At 48.1% G+C, this 19,835-nt stretch overlaps 2 protein-coding genes across 14 annotated transcripts in view; one reads left to right on the forward strand and one right to left on the reverse strand.

Annotated features, from left to right (window-relative positions):
* The window catches only part of LOC135460696 (uncharacterized), a 35,407-nt gene extending 31,339 nt beyond the window's left edge, over positions 1-4,068 (reverse strand). For 5 of the 11 annotated variants that reach the window (XM_064737611.1, XM_064737612.1, XM_064737610.1 and 2 more), the window contains exons 1-5: positions 3,788-4,068; positions 3,634-3,677; positions 2,520-3,265; positions 2,078-2,153; positions 1,016-1,985 (exon numbers count right to left, since the gene is read on the reverse strand). In XM_064737611.1, the coding sequence (XP_064593681.1) occupies positions 1,916-1,985; positions 2,078-2,153; positions 2,520-3,265; positions 3,634-3,677; positions 3,788-3,796 (945 nt within the window). In that variant the 5' untranslated portion in view covers positions 3,797-4,068 and the 3' untranslated portion in view covers positions 1,016-1,915. The other 6 variants (XR_010443282.1, XR_010443280.1, XM_064737614.1 and 3 more) reach the window with 6 other exon arrangements.
* On the forward strand, positions 1,278-14,638 carry LOC135460697 (IgGFc-binding protein-like). Of its 3 annotated transcripts, XR_010443284.1 has the most exons (8): positions 1,278-1,359; positions 2,781-3,035; positions 6,605-6,649; positions 9,819-10,910; positions 11,569-11,904; positions 12,113-12,683; positions 13,037-13,638; positions 13,957-14,638. XR_010443284.1 is itself a non-coding variant. In XM_064737616.1 (7 exons), exons 3-5 carry the CDS (start codon positions 10,606-10,608, stop codon positions 12,332-12,334), a joined length of 330 nt encoding a protein of 109 aa, XP_064593686.1. In that variant the 5' UTR covers positions 2,897-3,035; positions 6,605-6,649; positions 9,819-10,605; the 3' UTR covers positions 12,335-12,683; positions 13,037-13,638; positions 13,957-14,638. The 3 variants fall into 3 exon arrangements, 1 of the variants encoding a protein (XP_064593686.1); XR_010443285.1 differs by lacking the exon at positions 1,278-1,359 and having other exon boundaries at positions 2,897-3,035; positions 13,228-13,638; XM_064737616.1 differs by lacking the exon at positions 1,278-1,359 and having other exon boundaries at positions 2,897-3,035; positions 9,819-10,611; positions 11,803-11,904.
* The last annotated feature ends 5,197 nt before the right edge of the window (positions 14,639-19,835 follow it).

Consider the following 19,835-nt stretch of genomic DNA (forward strand, 5'->3'; position numbering starts at 1 on the left):
CAATCTGTGCCAGGGTCTCACCACCCTCACAGGGAGGAATTTCGTCGCAATATCCCATCTAACCCTGCCCCCTGGCAGGTGAAAACCCTCACTCTCCATTCTGTCCCCTGACAAAGACCCTCCCCAGCTCTCCTGGAGGCCCCTTTTTATATTATATATTATATCTCTATTAGATTTATACCTACATACATATCAGCCCAAAAAGTGGCTCAGGCAGTCCGTGACTAGTTGTGGCCACCTGGGGTAGCCCAGGTGTGAGGGAATGTGCAGATCAGGGGGTGTGGGGGAGTGAGCAGATCTGTGGGTTATTTTAGAGAGCCTCAGGAAGTCTGGGAGGGTCCTAAGCGTTTATAGGGTGTTTGGGGAGGGAGAGCTATGGAGCATTTTGAGGGCATTCTGAGGGTATTTGGGATCTACCAGGGAGTCTGCAGAGGATGGAGGGGTTCTCTGGGGTTTTGGGAGGGGCTACAGGAGTGTATACTCCAGGTCCCCAAAGTCCTCTCAACCTGTTCTTCATGACAGGATTTATCTGCGCCTGTCAGGGAAGCTCACCACACAGACCCTGTTCCCGATTCCCATGAAATTTTGACGTGCGCAACATGCAGGAATGTTTTTCTTGCAATTTCCCTGGCTCCAAGAGGGAGCCCGGAAATGGCAGGAAAAAGTAGGGGGGGTGGGGGGCGCTTGTCCATCCCCCACATCGGCCATTGCAGTTTTGATTCAAATTTTAATTAAAAGCTGAACTGGTGCTGATACTGCGACAGGACCAGCGTCTTTCTCTACATTGTTGTCATCACGCCAATTCCCAGGAGACACTCGAGGGGCGCTTGGAGGCCAGCTGGGGGTGCTTGCGGGATCATTAAAGGGTCTGGAGGGGCGCTTAGGGGTCGGAGAGGCAGCTGGCGAGCACTTGGGGGTCCGAGGGGGGGCATTTTGGGGGCAAGTAGGGGACGGGCGGACGTCGGGACCCGGAGGGGCACTTGGGGGTCAGGAGAGGGAAAGTGGGGGTACTTACGGGGCCCCGGGGCGCACTCACGGCTCAGGGGAGCACTCGGGGAGCAGCTGGGACGGTGCTTAGGGGACAGTCCCGGCCCTGACTGGCCTCTCGCGGGTCGCGGGGCATGACGGGAACCGCAGTCCCGGCTCTATCGGCGTCCTACGGGGCCCCGCGGTCTTTCGGGAGTTGTAGTCCAGGAAGTGAGTAAACAGGCGCGGAACCAGTGGCGAGTGGGAGCACGAGGGATTTTTGGGGGCTCAGGGGGAGCTTGTGACGCCCCCGTGACCCCCCCCCAGCGCCCTCAGGGCCGGAGGGACACCAGAACCCCCGGCGCCATGTCGGCCGTGTGAAGGTGAAGACAGGTGAGCCCCACTCCCACGGGTTTGGGGGTTCCCCGCCCCGATGCGTTCAATAAGCCCCCAGGCGCCCCTAGAGACTTCCCAGTCCCCACAGACCCCCCAACGCTGTCCTGGGAGCCCCAAAACATCCCACAGACCCCGGACCGTCAAAGACCCTCCAAAGCCCATGCGTCCCCTCAAAGTCCTTCCTGGACCCCCGATACCTTTCACAGATTTTCCCCAACGCTCCTAGAGTCTCCCCGAAAAATCCCATAGACCTCTTCTAGATGCCCTGAAGACACCCAGTGCCCTCCCAACCCCTCCCGATTCCCAGCGCTCCCGATAAACCCCCCAAATCCCTTCCTCAGCCTCAGAGCCCCTCCAAACGCCCCACAGACCCTCAGGGACCCCCTAGAGACACCCAGCACCCCGCCAACAGCCGCTTTGGAGCCCCCAGAACCCCCCAAATGCTCTTGGGGACACTTTGGGGGAGAAGGGATTTGGGGCAATCCCAAAGGTGGGGTAGGTAAGGGAGGGAGTTTTGGGGGTCTCCCCACCTCCCTGGAGCAATTTTGGAGTGTCATTGCTTTATTGTCCCCACCATGGGTTGGGGGTGCCCAGGTGGGCATTCCAGGAGGGTCTCAATGGCCCTGGGGAGAGAAGGAGAGCAAATGGGGAGTTAGGGGGACCTGAGGGAGGCACAGGGGCAGATCCCTGAAATCTGGGGGCGGGGATGTCCTACCCAAGGCGTTCCCTTACGGCCCGGCGGTGGCATCGCAGCATCCAGAGGAGGGGGTCCCCAAGAGGGCCTGGGGGGGCTGCATGTCAGAGGAGATGGCTGTCCCACAAGTGTTCCCCCAGCCTCACAAGGGACTTGCTGAGCCAGAAGTGTCTCCCCAAACCACAAGTGCCCCCTCAGCCCCTCAAGTGACCCCTGACCCACAATTGCTCCCCTTGCCCCTGGCCCACAAATGACCGCCTTGGCCCGCAGGGGAACCTCTAGGCCCACCAGTGACCCCTCTGACCCACAAATGCCCCCAGCCCCACAAAGGTACCTCATGACCCTCAATAGCTCCCAGCCTTTGAGTGACTCCCTGGCCAACAAGTGACCCCCATGACCCACAAGTGACCCCGTGACCCTCAAGTGACCCCCATGACCCTCAAAGGCTCCTCTGGTGCCTCACCCAGTGGCGGCTGCCACGGCGCCTCCTGTAGGGCATCATGTGCACTGCTCCGGATTGGCTGTGGGGCCTCACGGGGGTCACGTGACCTGAACCCGGGCCCTCCCTGGGGCGGGGGCTCAGGAAGCGCCTCCCTTGCAGGCCCCAGGGCATCCTGGGAGCTGCGTGACTTCCAATATGGGGCACACCACAGAGCCCCGAGGCAGTCATGTGACCCCCGAAATGGCTCCTGCAGCAAAGGCTCATGGGAGTCTCGCTTCCCAGGCGGCGCCCCCTGGTGCAGAGGTGCACAGCAGCTGCTGCTGATTTGCCGCAGGGCATGGTGAGAGTCGCGTGACTGTGAGTATAGTGCCCCCTGCAGGGTATCCAGAGAGCTGCTCCTCATTGGCCAGAGGGTCTTGCGGGAGTCAGGCGGCCTCCAACATGGATCCTGCCACAAGGGTTCCTGGGAGACAGCCTGGGGTGAAGACGCCCCCTGGTGCTTGCAGAAGTGTCTCCCGATTGGCCATGGCGCCTCAGGTGAGTCACGTGACCTTCCCGGCGGCACTCCCTGCAGGGAACCCCGGGGAGCAGCAGAGCCCAGCAGGGCCCTGCACACCAGGGGCGTGTCCAGCGCTGGCTCCTTCCCTCGGCACCGCCCCAAGCGCCATTGGACGAGGGGGTCATCGAGGGTGGAGCTGCTGGGGGCGGAGCCAAGCAGCGCCTTTGCCCTTTCCGGCCCGCGGGGGCGGGGCTTGAGCAGGGCCTGGCTGGTGGGGGGGAGGAGAAGGTTGGGGAGGGGCGAGGACCCCCCGAAATGCTGACCCTGTACTGCCCCCGTGGGACTGGTGGTCTCGGGCGGAGTTTGAGGGGCTGCGGGACGCACTTATGGTCACAATGGGGTGTCTGGGGCATCACCTGGGATCGGGTGCGGTAGCTGAGGGTCCCCGAGGCGTGCCTGGGTCTCACCGGGGCAAGGGAGGGGATTGGCAGGCGCTTAGAGGTCTGGGGCGGCATTTGGGGGTCTGGGGAGCACTCTGAGCCCAGGACAACACTGAGGGAACGGGGGAGCAGACTGGGGCCTCCTAGGGGCGCTTGGGGATCCCGAGGGGCACTTGAGGCCGGGCTGCTTTCCCACCTCCTTTGCATCAGGCGCTCCGTTCGCTGCTCCAGGCTGAGCTTCTGCGGGAGGTATGCGGGAAGTGACGCGGGGCCCTCCCGAGTCCCCAAATTCCTCTCCGAGACCCCCCCAAATTCCCCCCTCGGTCCCTTCCGGAGCCCTCAGGCCTCACCCGCTCCATCGCCCGCGCTCTCGTTTGGTTTGCCCCGGCGTTCCGAGCTCGGGCGCTGATTGTTTCAGCGCGGGGACGGGCGGGCGCTGCCGCCAATGGGAGGCCGGGGAGGGGGAAGGCGGGAAGCGGCGGCGCCGAGCGCGGCCGGGCAGGGGAGGGGTCCGTGGGAGGCTTTGGGCATGCGCGGAGGCGTTTGGGGGCTCTGGAGGCGCTGAGGGATGCCCTGGAGTATAAATGGGGGTCCCGGGAGGCGTTTGCGGCTCTGGGGCGCTGAGAGATGCGCGGGGAGTTCTGGGCGTTAGTGGGGTGGTTTTGAGGGTCTCAGAGAGGTTGTTTGGGATTCCCAGGGAAAGGTTTGGGGTGGAAGGAGGCTGGTGTGGTTCTGGGCGTCCTAGAAAGGACTTGGCGGTGCAGGAGGGTCCCAGTGTGGTTTGGAAGGCTCTCGGGGTGGTTAAAGTGGCAGAGAGCTGGGATCCCGCTGACAGAGACCCCCCGATATCCCCCATGGACCCCCCTCCAATTTCCCCTAGGAACTCCAAACCCTCCCAGAGCCCGGCAGGACTCTCTCAGCTCACCTTACATCTGTAAGCCCGTGCAAGGGAATGATACCAAAACTGGCTGGCAAATAAACTTTCTAACACCATTTGAAGCATTAGAAAGCAAGCGTTCTTTGTCTGCGCAGAACACACTGAAGGATTTCTCCTTTCATCTGATGTGTGCGATAAAACTTTGCCACAGGGTATGGTCCTGGAGGGACCACGAACAGGTCTCTGGTTCGAATCACATTCACGGAATGCTTCCATATTACACATGACCTTTCCTTGAACGTTTTCCTTGGGCATGTCCAGTTACGTAACTTGACAAAAGCCCCGCTATATTCCTCATTACCTATTTGTCCACTGGCTCCAGCTGTGCTTGTGATCCTCTGTGCACACCTTTACATCCTTCCAGCTTTTTTGCCAGTTAGTCTTTAAGCTCCATCCATTGCCTTCAGGGCAACTGAAAATTTCTCTTCTGCATGTCACTTACCAGGAACCCCAAAACCCTTCCTGGGACCCCCATGGCCCCTCACGGACTTTGTGGTTTGGGAGGTTCAGAGGGCTGAGGGGATCCCTGGGTAGTTTTGGGGGTCCCTGGATGGCTTTGGGGGTGGGGTCTCTGTCTCTGGAGAGTTTTGAGCATCTCTGTGGAGTTCAGAGTTTCCCTATTTTTATATCTTTATTTTAAGGCAAAAGCCCTTTAATTCCCTGTTTGCCATCGTCTCTCCTGTTTCCATGTGGTTTTCTTCAGCTTTTTCAGTCATTTGGGCCAGAATTTCCCATACCCTGGATTCTCTGCTGGGACTTGGGTCATTAATTTTGGGTAAAAAACGTCTGGATTTGGTGGTGTCCTTTCCCTGCTGTCATGGGGCAGAGGCCACCATGGGGACAGCGATTCTGGGAGTTCAGGGAATTTGGGATGATTGTTGTGGGTCCCACACCTGTCATGACATCCCTGTCACTCACATCTATCAAATGTCTTGTGGGTTCCACTCCCATCATTTCCCATCCGTGACAGGATCCAGCTGCCAGCTCCCAAATTCTCTGGAACTGTGGGCCATGCCCCCCACCCCCATCTTGAAATTCTGCTGAATCTGCCCAAATCTGCATGGTTTGGCTGTGGCTTGAGTATTTTTTATTTGGGTATAAAAGGAGTGACTTTGGTACAAACACTATGTGTCCGCAGGAGCCCAGGAATTCAAGAGCCAAGGAGCCAGTGAGTGGGAAGAGTGGGAAGGCTTCGTTCCCTGTTTATTCCTGGTTTTCCTTATTGTTTAGTGACAGGCAGAAATTGAGGATTTTATCTGCCCAAATTTCAGGTTTTTTTACCCTTTCCCTTCCTCAGTTTTAGGGCTTTTTTCCTTCTTTTCCCCAAAAGTTCCATAATTTTTCTTCTAAAATGTTGGGTTTCAAACACTTTTTTCCACAGTAAAAAAATAAAAAATTTGCCCATATCCCCCCAGATCTCAGGGGTTTGCCCTTTTTTGTGCACTTTTCCTCCAAATTTCAGATTTTTTCCCCCTCATCATGCCAAAAATTCAGTGGGATTTTTCTTCCCCTTTTTGAGGCCAAATTGAGTATTTGGGAGGGTTTGTGTGAAACAAGATGAGTGAAGGGTTTTCCTGGATGTTAAGCCCCATTTTGATCCAAATTTGGAGGATATTGAGAAAAAAAATATCCATATACTGAAACTGGGGGCAGGGGGAGTTGGAGAAAAATCAATCCTTTCCGTGAAGTTTTAGTGTGGATTTGGTGGAAATTTGGTACGGAGTGGGCATCAGGGGTAGGTGGGAGGGCTGTGTCAGAATTTTGACCCCATTTTGACATGAATCCAGGTGATTTTATTTAAAATTCATCTGATTTTGGAGTGAATCTGATATAGAAGGAGAATGTGATGTGGCCTCAAGGTGAGCAGAAGAATGGGGGGAGGGATACTTAATCCCTGTTTAATTCCATTTTGACCAAAAGTGGGGGATTGGGAGAAAAAATATTTTGACCCAAAGTGGGAGAATTTGGGAAGAAAAACAATTTTGATCCAAACTTGGGTAATTTTGGACAAACTTTTTAGAGTTTGGCATGTTTGGTGTGGACTTGGGGGTAGTGGGAGCCAAAATAAGCCCCAGGAGGTTTCTGTGGGGTGAAAAGAGGTATTTTAGTGTATTAAAAGACATTTTGGGGTGATTTGGGGGTGACTTGAGGCTTCTGGAGCCTCAGAGGTCACATGGATTTTTCCCACAAAATAACAGGCTTTAGTGCTTTTTTGGTGTTTTTTTTACAGGGGTGGCACAAGATGGGATCTGATGGCTCCTCCTTCCCTTCTGTGGTAAATAAAATCCCTGTTTTCCATGCAAAATCCCCACATTTCTTGGATTTTTTATTTATTTCCAGACTTTTTAGCACAGAAGATGAAATCCTGAACCCCTGGGCTTGTTTTTGCCTGAAAGATCCCTTCTTCCCTCATTTTGTATTTTTCCAACAACCTCTCAGCAACCTCTCAGATTTATTATGTTTAACCAAAAATCCCATTTTGAAATACTTTTTTTAATCCAAACCCCTTTATAATCTTCTTCTTTTTTCATTAATGCCTGATTAATATTCTTGGAAAATAAATTCCCTTTTCCCTCACTTTCTACAGAAAACAAAAAAAAAGTGCACTTTGTCCTGGTTATGTTAGTTTACTTTTTGGTTTGTTGTTTTGTGGGGTTTTTTTGGTGGCTTTTTTTTTGTTTGTTTGTTTGTTTTTAGATAAAATTTTAATGTTCAGTTTTAGTGTTTTACCAGGACAAAACCACAAGATCTATATGCTGGAATTGTATTTTTTTCCCAGGGAACAAAGATCTATTTTTAAAAGGTGTTTGTAAATGAAAAAAAAAGTCCTTTTATTTGCTCTCTTTTAATAAAAGCATTTGGTTCTTAAGGAAAACTAAGAAAACCCTTTTATTCCTTATTTTCCTGGCTTTTTTCTGATTTTCATTAAAACCATTTATCAACCCAATTTATAGTGTTTTAAATTAAAAAACCCCCTTTTTATTCCCTTAACATTTTCTTGTTTCTTCTTTTATTTTATTTAGTTTTATTTTGAAAAATTATTCATTAAGGAAAAATGCCCTCTTGAATTCTCTTTTAAGTTTCAGCTATTTTTAAAGAAAGAACTTCACTCTGTTCTAATTCTTAAAATCGCGATTGCTCATTTCTCTCTTGATTTTTCTTCAAAGTCCCCTTTCTTGAAAAAGCAACTCTTTTTCATGTATTATTTCAGAAAGGCCCCATTAATCCTATTTTTTATTAATAGTTAAACCTCATTATTCCCTATTTTCCCCCCAAAACACTTAAATTCAGGTTTTTTTCAGAAAAAATCACCAGAGTTATTTTTTTAATCTACTATCCCCAATTCCCTATTTTTTAAATTAAAAAGCCTCTTATGATGGGCTTCTATATATACACCGAGTTTTAATAAATTTTAATCGCATTTTCCTGGTTTTTTCCCCATAAAATCTCAAAAATTCTTATTTTTTATTTTTGGGTTTTTTAAATTAGGAGAAGATACCCAGTTTTTAACCTGTTTTGAGGCAAAAAACAGCTATGTTGGGTTTTTTGTAGCAGTAAAAAAACTCCGAAAACATTTTTGACCCTTTAAAATATTTTCTGTTTTGTTTTCCTTTTAGATATTTCTAGGTATTTTATATATTTTTTTCTATATACATTTTATCTTATACCCAATATGTACAATTTTAATTGACTAGTAATAATATTACATAGTGTAACTTAATAGCATAGTATTGATTAATAGGACAATAATTGCTTATTAGTACTTATTTATATTTTTATATGTTGTGCATAAATTAATAATATACATCCACTACAGTAGTTCCGTATGAATGTGTAATACAGTCTCCACTGTAATTAAATAGAAAACTCAACATATGATCTACTCTGCTGTAATTATGTTGTTATTATCATTATTCTTGATATGCATTTTTTAATATTAATTTCTGTGAAAATTCAGTATAAAATTATTTAAAAGCTTATATGGAGATACAAAAGATGTGAGCTATAAAAACATGTAATATATCTTCTATTAATATAATAGTGCATTAATTAATGTAGCACACTATATTGCTATTATATATAACTATATCTAGTTATTAAGAGATAATTGGGAATGATAGAATAGATATAAATTACTATAAATATAATTATATAATGCAATTAAAGAATAATTTACAATGTAATATGGCATAAAGTTGCATAATATTATATGAATGATATTATGTTATTATATATTATAATGTATTATAACTGTATGCAATGTATGGGAATTACATTTAATAATATAATTACATATAATGATTATATTACATATAATAATAATTATATTATTATAATTATATTATCATAATATAATTATGAGAGTAATATCTACTCTCATAATTCTTATATTAATTACACATAATGGTAGGGTATATTGCAATATAGTACAATACAATGGTATATTAATTCAATTCTAGTCTCCAGTATACTCTCTACCTTTGCAATTTTGCTCCTTACTGCTTATTTTTGCTTGATTTTTACCATTTTTTCCCAAACCGTTTCTATGAAAACAAGAAATAAAATTATTTAAAATCATTATCTGTATAATTTTGTAGAGAAAATATAAACCACGTACTGTTGTATATATTTATAAAAATAACATGTTAAATTATCTTCTTCTATGATTAACACTGAAATAAGTTCAATAGCCACACCATTTATTATCATACTACTTTAATTGTTTTTTAATATTTATGGATTTGGAATAAATCTTTGCTGATATTTCTATCAAAATTAAGTACAAAATAACAGAAAAAATATTACTATGTATTTAAATGTAAGTATTGTATATCACAGTGTTATAATTAATATGTCTCTATAATAGTAACATAAAAAACAATATAACTGAGTTAAATAATGGATAACAGTATAATAACAGAGTAGCAGGTTAAAATGTAATTGACATATTTTTACTGATATATGAGTCTTATATTATTAATATTTTATCAATGTGCTAGTAAGTAGTAATATATTAAAGTATATTACAAAATACCATGAATACAAAATGAACACAGGGTACGCTAATATAAATATCTACTAATATTGTTGTATTAAAGGAATAGTATTTTATATAATTAATACTAGTTAATAATACATTATTTCATATTATTAACACATTAATATATTTTAATAATTTGTTAATAGAATACAAATGTTGTTTATTAACATAACAAGCTGTAAATAGAATTTCTATTTTGATAATATACAAAAATAGACTCTAGAAATTGTATAGTGCAGTCATATCTTTAATGTAATTTCAGTACAATTCCTACTGTAAAATAGGGAAATTGATGTATAAACACATATAGAATTGACATAAAAATATAAAAGCCCCCTTTATATAACCCCCTTGGTTAATATAAACATTAACCAAGGCCCCCTTTTTCTCCCCGTTTTCCCAGCACTCTCTAGTGCCAGCTACCAGGGCTGGGAGTTCCTGGCCGTGTTCCCACAGAACAACGACGAGTCCCCCAGCATGTACCTGCAGCTGCTGCTCACCTCCTATGGCCCTGCTGACACCCAAGTGTCAGTGACGCTCTGTTGCGGCTCCATCACCTGGAACATCACCCTGAGGCCAGATGTCACTGTGCCCTTGCCCTTTCCTGCTAGCCTGGAACGTGATGGAAGCCACACTTCCCATAAAACCTTGGTGGTTGAGGCCAGTGCTGACATCTCTGTGACGTCTGTCGGCACCAATGGCTACACTGTGGGTGCCACTGCCCTCCTGCCTATGGAGAGCCTGGGCACCAGGTACTATGTGTGACACCGGTTGGGAACTAAACTTATGGCCTGACTGAGTTTGTGGTGGCCACCGACCCCACCACCATCACTATTAGCATCACCACCAGCACCACTTTCCACTGTGCTGGGCCCACATATGTCCCCGTTGCTGTGCTCCACCTATTCCTGCAGCCCTAGCATAGCCTGCAGCTCCAGAGCAGCCTGGACGTCACTGGCACAATTGTGGTGGCCGACACCCCTGTGGCTGTCCTCAGTGGCCACACGTGTGTCAAGGTATCTGTTGGCTTTGACTTTGTGGTGGAGCAGTTCCTCCCAAAGACAGTGTGGGGGAGGAGCTACGTGTGGCCGCCCAACCCACTGCAGACAGAGGCTGACTTCGTTTATGTGGTGACGCATGAAGACAACACCATCAACTGCAGCACCGGGAGCAGGAATGCCACTGTGGCCATGGCGGTAGGGGAGGTGCAGATGTTCGTGGTGAACTGTGGGGTGCAGAGGTTCAGGGACATCACACCATAACCAATATGGTCCAGTGAAGCCAAATTTATTATTCCTAAAAGGGCTATATTTATAATAAATTTCTACTGTTTACGTGTCTATAGCTAATACATGATTGGTTAATCCTAGCTGTTCACGCGTCTAAAATAGAATGCTGATTGTATCAGCTAATTTTTCACACGTCTTGCTGTGGTTGTCTGGTCCGCCCATGGCTTCTCTTTTTTCTCCCTTTCTCAAGCTTGCTGACAAACTTGGTGAGTCCTGATGACTCTTCTTCTTGTATCTTTTTCAAGGACATACTGACTCCATTTCTGAATATGTCCATTATCCATTGTTTGTGAACGTGTCCATTATCCATTATTACAAGCAGGCTGGATTGTGCATCAGCTGAATGTGGCCATTGTCTTGCAAAAAATCCTCAACCTGCAAAAAATCCTCAACAGTGAACCGTAACTCCCACCCGAACATCAGTGCATAGTGGCAGTGCAGGTGGTGTTTTTCTTCAGTGGGTCATCTTGGCAAGATCCCTTCTTCCTTGTTGTCCCACCTGCCACCGCCCATTGCCCTGCATTCCGCTTTAGCAGTGTGCCCAGCCAGTACAGCCATGCCATCCTCATTGCACCCGCCACTGCCACCACCACCCTCACCCATTGGCCAGACAACACCATGGCATGGCAGGCCATTCCTGGCACAGATTTCTCCTGGGCCAGCATCACCATGAGTGCAGTGATGCAGAGTGCTGAGAACTCACAGGTGTCCATTGGGCTCCTGGTGTTTGGGTTCCAGACTCACACTGGATATGGTTTCCTGGGGCTCTGTGCTGCCAGTGAATACAGTCAGTCCATTGTTGTGTCACCCCAATGGCTGGGTGTTGTGCAGTTGACCATTAATGGGTTTTCCCCTTTTTTTCAGTCCCCACACCAGTCTCCTGTGAGGATTTTGGTATGTGAGGAGAGGTGTGAGATGGTGGCTGGACCAACCAGAGTGCATCCAGGAGACTTTCTCCACCGGTTGGCTCTCTGATGGGCCACACTACTGCAGTTTTGATGAAAAACCTTTGATTTCATGGGAGCATGTGCCTACACCTTGACCACCATCTGCAATCCTGATCCCACCTTTCCTGCTCTCTCTCTTGCGGTCAAAAAGGAGGAAAAGGAGAACTCCAAAGTTTCCTGCATCGGCTCCATCACCATCCAAGTCGACAACATGACTGTCACTGCTGTCCAGTCAGAGAATGGGATGGTGAGGGTAAGCAAAAACCATCATAATTTCCCAATTTTTTTAAATTTTGCTGCAATTACATATTTAGCAATGATCTTGAGGGTCTTTTTCTAAATAATTCCCAGATTTCCTGGTGTGCAGGTAACCCTCGTATGAAAACACTTCCAGTCTTCTTGAACTCCATGCCTAGTTTTGATGCATTTTGGTTGTTTTGATGGTTGTTGTTGTCCTCCAGGTGAGCAACCACCACTTGTGCCTCCCCATTTTCCTCTCCCACGGGAAGGTCCACATCCACCAGAAGGGTAAATCCACGTTGATCCAATCAAATTTCAAGCTGAAGGTCCTCTACAGCTGGGATGATCATGTAATGATCAAACTTCCAGCTCCTCTTTCTAGAAACAACTGCGGAATTTGTGGGAACAACAATGGGGATCCCCAGGATGACTCTCTCTCCTGATGGAAAACAAGTGTGGGATATTGTGGAGTTTGGGTGGAGCTGGAAGGCGACCAGTGAGAGTGGCCACTGCCAGGACATCTGTGATGGTGACTGTGGGCGGTGCAGATGGGACCAGGTGCATTCTACATGCAAGGCAGAGACCTGGTGTGGGAAGTTGTCCCAACATTCTGGGCCATTCCAGTCGTGTCATGACACTATCAGTCCCAATATCTATGTGAAGAACTGTATCTATGACCTGTGTGCCAATGAGGGGCATCGCAATGCCCTGTGCCATTCTTTGAGATCTATGCTGATGACTGCCAGGAGGAGAGGATCAGTGCTTCCCACTGGAGGAAACAGCTGGAATGTTGTGAGTAGAGGATGGTTGGGTGAAAGTACTCCTTGGGGTGGGTGGAGGCTAATTGATGTGGGACTAAAGATCCATGGGATCATGGGTTGAGAAAGGCCATGGCAGCAGATCCAATCAGGAAATCCATGGAACTCCAAGGAGATTCCAGAAAGCCCACGTAGAAAGTCCACAAAGTCCGTGGAGTCTGAGCAGGAAGTCCGCAGAGACTCCAGAAAGTCCAGGTAGAAGGGCTAGAAAGTCCATGGAGACTCCATAAAATCCATGGAGTCTGCAGGGTATTTGTGTAGATAGTCAAAGAAGTCTGTCCCACCATGTGCTGTCCCACCCTGACCACTGTCTCCCTCCCTGTCCAGCTCTCACTTGCCCGCCCAACAGCACCTACAGCACTTGTGGCCTCGCCTGCCTCCCTACCTGCAACATCCCTGCTGTGTCATCCAGCTGTGCTGCTGTCACCACCTGTGTGGACACCTGCGTGTGCCACGAGAGCCTTGTCCTTGATGCCAACACCTGAATCGCCCCTTCTGAATGTGGCTGTTTCATTCAGGGTTTCTTCTATGGCCTTGGCGAGGAATTTTGGCGTGACCTGACTTGCATCCAACACTGTGTGTGTGACAGCGGCAGACAGTGTGCCGGGATTCTGGTTGTGGCACTGAGGAGGGATGCTGGGTGGAGGAGAGGATCCAGGATTGTTATCCCAAAATTTTTGGGGTCTGCACTGCTGTTGGAGCCACCCACTATGAGACCTTTGATGGCAAGGGGTTCATCTTCCAGGGCATGTGTGTGTCCTACCTGTTGGTAGGGTTGTGTGAGGAAACTCAAAATTTGGTGGGATGCCAGGTGTTGGATGCAGAAAGGCAACCTTAGTGACAGCCTCGTGTCATCCATCACTGTGGTGACAGTCAAAGTCTACAACAAGACCATCAGCATCAGCAGGGAACATCCTGGAAAAATCATGGTGAGTTTAGGAAATGATCCCTTATCTTTTCACCACACTGTCCACCTCGTCCCAAACCTCATCCCATGAACATCTGAAATGTAATTAAATGAACATCATTTGTTCCAGATCAATGAGTGGTTGATCAGTCTCCTCTTGGGACTTGGTCCTTCTCATTCTCTTAAATCCAAAATTTAATTAAATCCAAAATTTAATTCAATTCAAAATTTAATTCAATTCAAAATTTAATTCAATTGACACTTTTTGGTTGCTCTGGCTGTTGAAAATAGTTTACCCTCAGTCTCCCAATTTGATCAATTTCTATGGTTTTCTCCCCAGACTGATGAGCAGTTGGTCAATCTCCCATAGCACAACAGGGAAAGAAAGATTGTTGTCTATCGTCACGGGCAGGACGTGGTGGAAATGACCAATTTTGGCCTTGTTGTCACCTATGACTGGTACAGCCACATCACCACCATGGTGCCCAGTGGCTTCACCAATGCCCTATGTGGGCTCTGTGGGAACTACAGTGGCGCTGCAAGCGACAACATGATGATGAGGAACAACCATGGGACGTCAGACCCAGATGCCTTCAGGAGCAGCTGGAAGGTCACAGATGTCCCAGGATGTGGTGAGAGGTCAACAGTGGAATGTTCCAGGACACTTGCACCTTCCTGGCTGCAGCAGGAAGTCTCTGGGATGGGATGTGAAATTATTTTGGAAGTGGATGGACTCTTCAGAGCATGTCATGGTCATGTTGATGGCCACCAGTACTTCCAGAGCTGCATCCATGACTCCTGCCTTTTCCCCTATCAGGAAGAAAGGATGTGTCCAATCGTTGCCCTCTACGCCACCACCACCAGGCTGCTGATGTGTCCATTGAGAGGTGGAGGACAGATAATTTCTACTGTAAACTGGGACAATGGGAGGGTTTTTTCTTCAGCAGTATACAAAGGATCCTCAAGTCTACGCCAAATCCATGTATGAACAACCCGGAAGTGCATGGGAATCCCACCCAAAGTCTTGGTTGATGCCATAATTCACTCAAAATAAACCCTTCCTAAGGTAGAAGTTGTCTCATCTGGAATAATTTACCTCCTCAAAATCTCCAATTTCCTGGTGTAGGCTACAAAGTGGATAATTTAGAGGGAGAACCACCAAGAAATGTACTAAAAATAGTGGAATTGGGTTAAAGAGATCCAGCCTGGAGGTCAGTTAAGGACCCAGTGTGGAGCAATCCCATTCTTTGAGTGAGTGTTCCATTTTTCTCCATAAAAATGTGAGAAATCGGGTGGTTTAGTGGAAGAATTCCTATTGTAATGGGTTGGGATATTCCTTATGGATGATCATTGGATCATCATCAGATAATCATTGGATTGTCATTTGATGATGCCCCTCGTCATGTGCACAGGGATGAAAACTGAGCGTTTGCCATGGGCTAAAAAGCTCTGTATTTGGTGAAGTTTGCACTTGAATTCCAGGAAACTTCCAGGATTTGGCTTGGAATTTCCTGGTTCCTCATGAATCCCATTGTCTCCTGGCAGATATTCCCTGTCCTTCCAACAGCTCCTATGAGCTCTGCTCCCACACCTGCCAGCACATCTGCGGCGCTGACTCTTCCACATGCCAAGGGCAGTGCCGCAAGGGCTGCATGTGTCAGGATGGTGTCATGCTCAGCGGTGACGAGTGTGTGCCCATGTCCCACTGCGGCTGCAGCCACCATGGAGTCTACTACAAAGGTGGGGAGACATTCTACCCCACAGAGCAGGAGATGTGCCAGTGCCTCTCTGGTGGCACTGTGGAGTGCCAAAACACTTCCTGTCCTGGTGGTGGCCATGGGAAGGTTGTCAGTGGTTTCTTCCAGTGTCCCTCGCAGGTACCCAGCACCACAGGTGGCCACACCTATGTCACCTTTGATGGGATGGCCTTCAACATCGCTGGTACGTGCTCCTATGTCCTCACCCTGACTAGCACAGGTGACAACGTGACATCGTTTATTGTCACACTCTAGAAGGAGGAGCAGCAGAAGGGGAAGGTCCCAAGCATCCAAGCATTGTCTGTGGAAGTCTATGGGGTCACCTTGACCTTGAAACACAGAAAAAGGGCTGACGTCATGGTAAGGCACTTTATGTTCCAAATTTCCCAGGATGCCCCCAAACTGGGTTTCTTTGATGGAAGGGACTCCTCAGCCCATCTCCAATCCCAGTCCAACTTTTCTTTCTAAGTAAGATCGTTAAATGCATTAAAACCTTGGTTGGAAGCTGTTTTCCTTAAATTTTTCATTGTAGCTCCTATCAACCCTGAAACTCTGTTTCCTTGGTGAGGGGTGCCCTCACCCGATCTCCAAGACTAATCCTTTCTCATACGAACTTTTCCTTCCAAGTGGGATCCACAAATATGTCAGAATATTGTTTGGAAGGTGTTTTCCCCAAATTTTGGGTCCCACCTTGTCACTGGAGGACTCTTCCTACTCTATCCCAGGTGGACTCCACCTGTCACAATCTCCTCACCATCCTGAATGAGGGACAGGTCCAGGTCTACCCACATGGGACAGGTGTCCTGCTCTGCACTGACTTCAGCCTCGTTGTCCACTATGACCTCATCCAGCACATGATGGTCACAGTCCCCCAGACCTACATGGGGCACTTGTGTGGCCTCTGTGGCAGCTACAATGGCCAATACAATGATGATTTCCAGCTTTCCAGTGGCCAGCTGGCTCCAGATCGACATGGAAAACAACAGAGACACCTTGTGATGACGCCTGTTCCAAGGATGAGTGTCCCACCTGCACAGAGAAGAAAGTGGCAATCTTGCAACAACCCAGCTGCTGTGGCCTCCTCATGGCCCCTGAAAGTCCCTTTGGCTTCTGCCATCGCATCATTGACCCCATCCCATATTCCCAATCCTGCATCCATGACCTCTGTATGAGGGGAGGGGACACACATGCCCTGTGCCAGAGTATCCAGAGCTGTGTCACTGCATGCCAAGGTGCCAGAGTCACTGTGGGGGCTCGGAGGACACCATCCTTCTGCTGCGAGTTTGGGAGGGCAAATGTCCCCTGTTTGGAGTTGGGAAGATCTCCACGTGATACTGGAGCTTGGGGGGCACAGGTGGGGAATGTTCCCTGTTTGGGTCAGGGTGACAGTGGTGACACACAGGACATGGGATGATGGTGATGGGATGAGCTTTAAGGTCCCTTCCAACCCAAATCAATACATGATTCCATGAAAACTCCAGCCCTCACCTGCCCAGCCAACAGCACCTACTGCCTTAGCACCAACACCTGTGCCAACATCTGCACCCAAAATACCACCACCTGTCCCCAAACCTGCACTGAGGGCTGGCAGTGCCACCAGGGTTCTGTCTGTGACAGACGCAGATGCGTTCCCAAATATTACTGTGGATGCTTTAGGGATGAAGAATACTATAAGGTACTTTTTCTGGCTTTTATTCCTGTTTTTTGTATTTTGTGTCTTTTTTTCCCGTCATCTCTCCCCCTATTTTTATGCATTTGCTTCATTTTTTCTTGTTCTCATTCTTCCTTCTTTTATTTATATATCCTTACCTATATTTTTCCTGCATCTGCTTTCCTTTCTCTCTGCATTTACTTTCTTTCTGCTTTCTCTCTGCTTTCCTTTCATCTGCATTTACCTCTTTTTCCATAGTGTTTTCTTTATTTTTCTTGGCTAAATGTATTTACATTTTAAAAATTAATTTCCCACCATTTTCTCTATTTCCTATGCATTTACACCTTTACTTCTTGCATTTTCCCCTATTTTTCTTCTAATTTTCCTAGCATTTTCCCCCTTTCCACCCTCCTATTTTTATGTCATATTTCTCCTTAATTTCCTTTCTTCCCCCTATTTTTAGGCAGTTATATATTTTTCTTGCCTGTATTTTTCTCTGTATTATGCATTTGCATTTCTTTTTCTGCATTTTCTCTCATTTTTTAATATTTACACTTTCCCCCAGCATTTCCCCTCTATTTTATTACATTTATGTCTTTTTATCCTGCATTTCTCCTTTTTTCCCTATTTATAGGGAAGGTATGCATGTACATCCCTTTACCTTGTAATTTGTTCACTATTTTCCCTATTCTTCTGCACTTTTGCCCTGTTTTCTGCATTTTTTCTTTTATATCCTATTTTCATGGATTTCCCTTGGGACCACCCACCCCAAAGATGGGATGGCATTGATCCCAGGAGACACCCATTGACCCCAGATGACCCCCCAGTAGACCCACTGCCCCCATTGACCCCCTTTGTTTCTTCCCTCCCTTTCCCAGCTCTCACCTGCCCCCCCAAAGAGGCACTACCAGCTGTGTGCCCGCACCTGTGAGCACACCTGTGCAGGTGTGCCGGCCCCGGCGCCTGGAGTGAGCGCTGCTGTGAGGGGTGTGAGTGCGCCGAGGGGCTGCTGTTCCACGGGGCCGCTGCATCCTCCCGGACCTGCGGCTGCCTCCACCAGGGGCGCTACTTCCAGGCGGGTGTGGCCCCAGTGCCTCCCAGCACAGCCCAGCTCCAGCCCTATCTCCTTCCAGGCTCCTCATGGTGATCCCGGGTCCCTTCAGTGGGCCTCCCACAGTGTCCCCAGTCCCTCCCAGTATACCCAGCATACCCCACATCACAATTTCTCCCCGTGTGTCCCACTTTCCCCACACACATCCCCCAGTGGATCCCCCATTACCTCAGGGCTGAGAGAGCTCAGGGTCTCTTCTCCCCTCCAGTCTCCCCCAGTATTCCCTGTATTGCCACAGTTCCTCCCAGGGTATTTGAGTCCTCCCCAAATTTCCCCCACAGCATTCCCAATCCTTCCCAATTTGTCTCTGTTCTCCCCACAGTGCCTCCCAATGCATCCCAGCTTCTTAGTGGGGGAATTTAGTGTCCTTCCTAGTCTCCCAGCTTGTCCCAATGTCTCCCTCTGTCTTCACCAGTGTTCCCAGTGTCCCCCATCAGGTCCCAGTCCCTGCAGTGTGCCTCCCATGGGGGACATTGAGATGTGTGGGGACATGGCCACATGCTGGGGACATGTTAGCGATCCCCATGGGCACCCACTGGGGATATGAAGACACATAGGGGATATGGGAGCCATGGGCCCTCTCCCTCCCTCCCATAAGACCTCTTCCCCATTTTTTGGCCATTTTAGGCCACTTTTCCTCACTTTCCACATTTTATCCATGGAAAACAGATCACTGAGACCATCCTGACCTCTGACTGCTCCAGTCCTCCACCTGCTGGGGGCCTGGGAGCTTCCAGTGCCATCCCTTCACTTGTCCCTTCAGCCACACCTGCGGCCTCCATGACAGCACCCACACCTGTACTGCACACCAGGGATGCTGCGCCCTGTCCCTGCCACTCACTTTGTCACCTTTGACGGCGTCACCAGGGCCACCCGAGCCACCGGCATCTATCTGGTGGCCAGCGTGTGACCCCTGGGACCCTGTGTGGTTCCAGTTGCTGAGGGAGGTCAGGGATGTTGGGGACCAGCCGGCAGTGGTGGCACTTCACCTCTTCACCCCCCACAGCCTCATCACCATGCGGAAGAACAGAAAGGTCTGAGTAAGTTGTCACCATCCTGGCTGGTACCCAAAAATGTCTCACCAGCACCACAGGACGTTCTTACCTTAATTTTTCCCCAGATTGTTCTATTCTGCTCCCAGTTTCCTGCCGGTGAAGCCTGTGTGCTTCACTAAGAGAGATCCATAAATTGACCCACCCCATAATTTTGACCAAAATTGCTCTTTATTCTCTGACATGAAATATTCCAATTTCATGTCAGAGAAGCACCAACATGGGTTGTCCCTCATGCTACCCCCACCATGCCTTGATGCATCCCATAATTTTTCCACAAACTCCCTCTTTTCCACCCAGATTCCTCCAACTGCCCTTCACCCCTGTATCACCCCAAATCCCGTTTTTTTTCCCTTAATTCAGTGTTCTCCAGCTCAACGGGGTCCCCACACCCTGCCTGCAGAGTTGCCAGGACCGTTGACCATCACGGAGACGCACACGACCCTCCGGATCCGCCGAACCCCGGGATTCCTGGTGGAACTGGGCGCTGTGGGGGTGACGGTGGAGGTAGCGTGGGCACCTGACTGGTCACTTAATCAATATATTTCACCTGATTGGCTAATTAACAAGACATCCATTTGTAAACAATCTTTTGAGCAAAACAGAAAAAAAACCACCTGCAGGCTGTTTTAGTATTTGGCTATCATT

The sequence above is a fragment of the Zonotrichia leucophrys genome, unplaced genomic scaffold (genome assembly GCF_028769735.1).
Source record: "Zonotrichia leucophrys gambelii isolate GWCS_2022_RI unplaced genomic scaffold, RI_Zleu_2.0 Scaffold_89_184143, whole genome shotgun sequence".
Taxonomy (NCBI): Eukaryota; Metazoa; Chordata; class Aves; order Passeriformes; family Passerellidae; genus Zonotrichia; species Zonotrichia leucophrys.

Coding starts and splice junctions, on each gene's coding strand:
- LOC135460697 (XM_064737616.1), top strand. Junction 11,905..12,112: donor CAGAGAATGGGATGGTGAGG/GTAAGCAAAAAC, acceptor GTTGTCCTCCAG/GTGAGCAACCACCACTTGTG.